The 7,318-nt window shown below is 41.8% G+C and overlaps 2 protein-coding genes and 1 long non-coding RNA gene across 5 annotated transcripts in view; 1 reads left to right on the top strand and 2 right to left on the bottom strand.

The window, feature by feature from the left end:
• On the top strand, positions 1,274-2,065 carry LOC107615234 (protein FAR1-RELATED SEQUENCE 5-like). Its single transcript, XM_016317335.1, has one exon. It carries the CDS (start codon positions 1,274-1,276, stop codon positions 2,063-2,065), a length of 792 nt encoding a protein of 263 aa, XP_016172821.1.
• LOC110263853 lies at positions 5,456-5,999 on the bottom strand. Its single transcript, XR_002349606.1, has 2 exons — positions 5,792-5,999; positions 5,456-5,682 (listed from the first exon to the last, which is right to left on the bottom strand). It is a non-coding gene; the product is annotated as an uncharacterized LOC110263853 (long non-coding RNA).
• The window catches only part of LOC110263851 (zinc finger BED domain-containing protein RICESLEEPER 2-like), a 5,062-nt gene continuing 3,943 nt past the window's right edge, over positions 6,200-7,318 (bottom strand). For 2 of the 3 annotated variants that reach the window (XM_021105694.1, XM_021105697.1), the window contains exon 4: positions 6,200-6,939. In XM_021105694.1, coding sequence (XP_020961353.1) covers positions 6,222-6,939 — 718 coding nt within the window. In that variant the 3' untranslated portion in view covers positions 6,200-6,221. Of the gene's footprint in view, positions 6,959-7,318 lie in introns of all 3 variants that reach the window. The other variant, XM_021105699.1, reaches the window with a different exon arrangement.

Here is a 7,318-nt window from a genome sequence, read left to right as displayed (position 1 = left end):
ACTTTCATCCGTCATCCGTCCTTCCACAACAGTTCGCAGCAGTCACTGATTTAGGTCGTGTACGTGGCCTTAAACTCTTCTTAAATTAAATATATTGGGAATTCTTAACTTAGATCCGTCATCCGTCCTTCCACAACAGTTCGCAGCAGTCACTGATTTAGGTCGTGTACGTGGCCTTAAACTCTTCTTAAATTAAATGAAAACAATATTGGGAAAATTCTTCAACTGAATTCAGTATTGTGAATATTGAATATCAAAATATAGTTTAGACTTTAGTGTGAGAGAAGGAAAATTAAACTACTTTAAGAAAAATAATTGAAGTATGCATATACGGTGGAAGAATCTAATGAATCCTTCTATGATTAGAAGCTATAGCAAAGTTAGTATTATAAAGGATTTTTCTCTAACGTTTTTTCGGTGGGAAAGTATATTCAAGATCTTGATGGACCAGGTAATAAAGTTAATTATTGAAAAAGATTGGGATCGGTTCACAAATAAGTAAAAGTAACGATTGGGGATGAAATTCAAAAAAAAAAAGAAAAAGAAGGGGAGGAGACGAAAATCTAGTATTAAATCAAAGCCCCAAACTCCATTAATAGGTAGGTGAAAGCTGTGTTGGAGTCAGTGTAAAGCTTCGTTTGGTCGACCTGCACGGAGACGGCGGTCCACGGCGGAGGAGACCGCGGGATTGAACGGCGCGGAAGCACAGATCGAGATCTCGCCGACTTGAGGTTCACACTAAGGGAAGGCAATGGACCACACAGGGCAACCAGGTTCACAGGTACGCTTTGTTGGTGTCACTGAGCTATTTACCATCCGATAATGCCGGGGGAGGTATGCACAGAAATGGATTTCAATTGGGGGCCCGTACCTCCCTGTGTCCCAACAGTTATAACCCTTTGATGTTTCGAGGTTGCCATTTAGAACGACACATAGCCGAATTAGATTTGTTACTTTTTAAATTATGTGCCGGAATCGGGGTTGGTCCTTACAGTTGAATGAGTTTTAGTTGGACTCCGCATGTTACGGGATTATTTTAGGATGTCTGGGATCATAGCTGTGTGTTAGTAGTTATGATTGATAACGCTGATGTTCTGTTCGCTCACTGCGATTTTTGAACTGTGAAAACCGAATGAGTTTGTGGAGCGAAGCTACGAGTTTTCATCTAATTTTGACAGAGTCCATGCGTCGCAAGTGTGTTTGTTGCACGTTTTATGAATTTTTGTTGACCGGTTTATGTTGATGTGGCCCACCGCCTGTTGTCACACATGGGATGAGCGGCGAAACCGTACCGGTAGAGGAAGCAGAAGCGATGGATTCGTCCGTCGTAGATGCCGACATAGATGGAGAAGCAGCAGTGAGGATTGTTGATGGGATAGGGTCCTTTGGCGCAATTGAATTTTCTTCCCTGATAGCCAAGGACGTCCTTACGACGAAGTTCACAAGCCTACAGGAAGCTTATGACTACTACAACGAATATGGTCGCATCAAGGGATTTTTGGTCAGGAGGTCCAAGGTGGGTTGCAGAACAAAGCAGGGGGCGGAGGGCGAAATCATTTGGCAGATATTCGTGTGCTCGAGGGAAGGAGAGCGATACGGGAAACACATGCAACGGGAAGACAGGAAGATGGATCCTCGACCGATCACGCGGTGTGGGTGTGAAGCCCGGATTAAGGTCCACGTTGATGATGCCAGCAGGCGATGGTTTGTTGAACAATTCTTCGATAACCATAATCATCCCATGCTGGATGCGAGGTTTAGGGGTCTGTCGCGGTCACACAGAGCAGTCAAGGAAGGTGATTTGCACCAAATCAATTCCATGAGGAAATCTGGGATGCGGGTGCCGACAATTTTCGGTGCCTTTGCCAATCAGTCAGGGGGATTCGAGACTGTTGGGTTCGAGATAAAGGATATATATAATGCGATAGAGAAGCAAAGGCGGGCTGGCGCGATAGATGCTGAGGCTGCGTTGAAGTTCTTGGGAACTTTAAGGACCACTGATTCGGGGATGTCCTGGGTTTTGATGCAACGTACGGTCGTAACAAATACAAGTGCCATTTGGTAATATTCTCAGGGGTGGACCATCATATGAGGACGGTGGTGTTCGGCCGCGCCATCTTGAGCAACGAGAGCGAAGAAAGCTATGTGTGGTTGTTGTGGTCATTTCTTGAGAAAATGAAAGGAAAATAGCCAAAATCTGTCATCACGGACGGGGACCTCGCCATGAAGAGTGCGGTTACTACAATTTTCCCCGGTGCACATCACAGGTTGTGTAGCTGGCATTTGTTAAGGAACGCCACTGCTAGAGTTGGACGGCCGGGTTTTCTTAGGAAATTCCGTCTATGCTTGATGGGAGATCTAGAGGTTGACAAATTTGAGAGAATATGGACAGATAGCGTGGAAAAACATGGGTTGGAGGATCATCCGTGGATAGCGGACATGTATGCAAAGAAGCGTTCATGGTCTAATGCGCATATCCGAGGAAAATTCTTTGCAGGACTGAAGACGACATCGAGGTGCGAGGCTTTGAATATGCAGCTTGGGAAATTTATACACAACGGGTACAATCTGAGGGAGTTTGTGGAGCACTTCCAACACTATCTGGAATTCATGAGGAGAAGAGAACTAGTGGCAGACTACAAGTTTGCGTACGGCGAGCCTGTTGTAAAAATGAAACTCGAAGCCATTGAGCAGTTCGCTGCGAGCCTGCGACGATTTATACAAGAGAGGTCTTCGAACTATTTTGGGAGGTGCTGATGCTAGCCAGCAATGTGAGAGTTGTGTCCACCAAGAGGACGAGCTCTTGTGTTTTGTTCGAGGTTGCAATGTACTGCAAGCAGAGATCATGGGCCTAGGAAGACGACGAATTCAGTTGTTCTTGTCAGCGGATGGAGTCATTCGGGCTTCTTTGTGTCTACGTAGTTGAGGTTCTGGTTTATTTGAACATGACAGCTATCTCCAGAAGCCTCATACTTGAACGGTGGACAAAGAGGGCAAAGCAGTCGTGTGCTCCAAGCGACGGAGTACGTGTTGGGGAGATCCCAGACGTAGCATACATGAGCATGCATGCGGCGATGCTGGATGATTGCAGGAAGCTGGTGAGCTTGTCTTGTCGGTTCTTCGAGGACTACGTGGACATGAAAACAAGGTTAGCAAAGGAGCGCCAATCCCTGCGGGACAAACATCGCCAAAGGCTGGGTGTTGCTGAGGAGGTCAGCAGGGTGTCTGTTCGGGACCCGTTGCGGGCAAGGTATAAAGGATGCGGTCGTAGGGTTGTCACCTCCCGGGGTAAGTTCCACCGTGTTCAGAGGTGTCCACTGTGTGGAAAGGGCGGACACAATTCTCGCAAGTGTCATCAATCAAGTATGGGGAAGAACATCGATAGCTTTGAGGCTGGCGCGGCTTACGATAGCATGGAAGCAGGAGAGGGGGGGTGAGGACTACTACGAATTCGAGTGAGTTGGCTGAACTGTTCTTGTTAGAGGTTACAGTATGGCTGGCTGCTATGTGTTCCACGTGTTAATCTGACAGCCGGAGGGGCATCTGCATAGGTTATGTGATTTTCGCTTTATTTCTGTATGATTGCTTGCGTTTAAAATGATGGAGTATGTAATGCAGCTTGTGAGGATGTGCCTCCTATATGTGTTGGTCTGCGTTGTAACAATAGTTGCGGTTGTGTTTGAATAATTAAATTAGAAACACCATGTTAATGTAAACCGATTCATGTGGTTTAGGGTGGGACGCAAGGGATTATAACGAGAGATTGTTGCATTATGAAAGTTTTCATTACGTTGGAGAGCTAAATGGATTAGGGATGTTCGAGTTCGAGACGAAATTTCCTATTCCCTAACTTTGAATCTGTGTTTAGTCGATAGTCCAAGATTGCCTGGTACTAAGAGTATGGCACTATCCATCAAGAAGAAAAAAAAAAAAAAAAACAAACCACAAGGGTCTTTGTAGTGGGAATGATAATAAAGACAGTGCTCTTGATTGCAGACTCCATTGAATGACAGACGGAAAAGAAGATAAAATTTAACCCGTGCTAATTTAACATCCATTGCACGGTGTCAAGTATTTTCAAAAAATACGGTGGTTCATGGCATGCAATGGTGGATACGCATGCAACAAAATACATTCAATCAGTTAACCCTAATGACATAGATTTTTAGTATGGCGGGTCGGGTAGCTATAACGTTAAAGTGGAGGCGTGTACAACGATGCATTGATACCATTTCAAAGTGACGGCCCACCCTGGTCGCCAACAAAAAGGGGGCATGAACAGCCCAGCATGATCAAAATGAAGCTCACAACATAAACAGGGTCATGGCAGCACGGCGGCCATTGCCCTCTGGCTATTCCAGTCCACCTCTTCCTGCTGCCTTATCTCATCACGGAGCTCATTGAAATGCTCGTTTACAATTGTCAACGCAGTGTCAATCCGTATCCTGTCGGACAGTTGGTCGATGCTCTGCAACATGAGAAAATAAAGGCATACATGGATGTAATCAATAAGAGATCTTTACAAAACGGGAATCGTTCTAACATGCATACATCGTGGGTAAATTTGGGTTGAATACCTTCCTCTGCGGAACAGGGTTGGTTGTGAACATCTGCTCCATTTGAAGCCATAGCATCATCCATAGCTTGTCCTTGTAACATTTTTTTCAGCGGTCACCCCCGGAAACAGAAAATGGTTAATTCCTGTCAAAACCAAAGAACACATATAAATGGTTGACGTAATACAATAATTCGTACTAGTTGTTCTCATTGGTGACCCTCAGGACGAAGTCCGGATTCCACTCAAACAGGGGCGGGTTCCTTCCTAAGACGTTGATGTCTGGGAATATGGTAGTCAAGATCTTGTCCAAAGTCCTGGCCTGCAAAACAGCAGCAGATGAGACAGGATAGATGAGTTAAGGTTGCTTTTTATTGTTCCCTTTGATTTTCTTTGAAAAAAAATACGTGGTATGGGTATTGGGTCATGTCAAAAAAAGAAAAACTAACTGGTTCCCAATCCGACCGAAGGGAAGCCCCGTTATTTTTTTATTTTGCGTATTTGGATTATATGTGATTCGGACTAAGCCCAATAGGCCCACCAGTGCAAAACTATTCTGACAATAAAATAAAAAAAATCCACTCTCCGAATACAGATGCAAACACAACGAATTTCGGGCATTGTGGGACCAAGTAGGGGTGTTCGTGGTGTGGTTTGGATCAGTTTTAAGGGAAAAAGTCATCCAATCCGAACATTTAATTTATGTGCGGTGCAGTTTGGATTGGATGAACTTTTTTTGGAAATCCGATCCGATCCGATCCGATTACAAGCGGTTTGGATCGGTTTGGATCTGCGGTTTTTTAAATAAAAAATAATAACTTAATTTATAGAGTTGATAACCTGTCCAACAATCTAACATAATAATAAAACGTAAATTCTATAAAACATTATAAAGCAACATGTCCAAATATCCAACAATCCAATTATCCAACAGCAAGTCTTGAATAATAATTCTTCAACATAAAAACAACTAAACAAGTCTCAACAACATAAAATTAAATAACATAACAAAGTCTTAATAAAAACATAACATAAAAAATTCCAAGCTGAGAAGTGAAGCACCGATCACTAATCAGATTCATCACCAGAGTCTTCTTCATCTATTAGTTGAAGAATTGGCTCAAGTTCTACAATAAAATATAATAAAATAAATATTAGTAACTTAAACATATTATCAAGTAGTAAAGTTAATCAATATATGTAGATAGAATAAAACATAATAATAAAGAACATTACCTTTCTCAAGTTTTTCAAATTCTTCAAAAGACTCCTCAAGGTCAATTGGCAATGAATTGGCTCGAAACCAATTTTGTACACAAATCAAAGCTTCAACAGTTTTTGGGGTAAGGGAGCTTCTATATTGATTAAGCACTCAACCTCCAGTGCTAAAGGCGGATTCAGAAGCAACCGTTGACACCGGCATAGGTAGAATATCTCTCGCAATTAGAACAGGATATTTGTAATTGTTAGAGCTCACTTTCCACCAAGTTAAAATATCAAAACTACTTGGATCAACTGGTTTCTCCAAGGACTTCATGAGATATAAATCCACTTCATTTGTGTTGACACTCTCACTTGCTTGTACATCATTTTCAAATGCTGCTGCAAAGCGAACATTATCTAAGGCACTATCATCCATATCCACATCTGGGCTGTGTTGTGCAGATTAGTGTGCTTGATCACTATTGAGAACAACCCTATAGCTGTTGAACAAGCCATTGAATACTTCCTTCACCTTACCACATAAGAAATCAGCATCCTCCTTCTCAAACAACCTTTGAAAACTCCACTCAACAAACTTAATCTTATATCTAGGGTCAAGTACCACAGCAACAAAAATCATCATATTCATGTTCCTCAAGTTACCCCAATATTTATCATGTTTAGCCTTCATTTTTGTAGCCATACCCTTAAGTAATATGTCATTACTATCAGCCCAAGTCTTCAAAGAACTAAGAATTGAACAAAAGTGATGAAAATATGAAGAAGAGGTCACAAATGTGGAACCCGAGACTTTTTTTGTTACATCAGAAAAAATCTTCAAAAACTTCACAAAGCATCTTGCATTATCCCAATCTTCATTCTTTGGAATGCCCCCTTGCATCATTACAAACTCAGCATCCCTCTCACTTAATCTCTTAAAGGTTTTTTGGAATTTTAAAGCACTATCAAGCATTATGTAAGTGGAATTCCACCTAGTGGGGACATCTAATTGCACACAAGAGCAGTCTTGGATCCTAGCCTCTTTAATGCAACTTTTAAACCTATCCATACGACTAGGAGAAGCACGGACATATCTAACAGCATTTCTAATTTTACTAATTGAAGAATGCATATCCTTCAAACCATCATTCACCACCAAGTTCAAGATATGAGCACAACACCTAACATGCAAATGTTCACCTTTTAAAGGATGTGAATTCCAATCTTCCATTCTACCTTTCAAGTAACAAATGGAAACATCATTTGAACTAGCATTATCAACTGTGATGCTAAAGACCCTACTTATTCTCCAATTTAAAAGACATTTTTCTATCTTTCTACCAATTGTTTCACCTTTATGATTCTTGATAAGACAAAAGTTAAGAATTCTCTTTTGCAACTTCCAATCTTGATCAATAAAATGTGCAGTGAGGCAAAGATAGTTTAGATTTTGTACAGAAGTCCAACAATCAGTGGTCAAACACACACTTTGATTTGAGTTTATAAAGACCCTCTTCAACTTATGTTTTTCATTCATGAACAAGTTCCAACAATCCCTAG

The sequence above is a fragment of the Arachis ipaensis genome, chromosome B01, assembly GCF_000816755.2.
Source record: "Arachis ipaensis cultivar K30076 chromosome B01, Araip1.1, whole genome shotgun sequence".
NCBI classification, from domain to species: domain Eukaryota; kingdom Viridiplantae; phylum Streptophyta; class Magnoliopsida; order Fabales; family Fabaceae; genus Arachis; species Arachis ipaensis.
The sequence above is the reverse complement of the archived record's forward strand: the minus strand, read 5'-3'. Positions and strand labels throughout refer to the sequence as shown.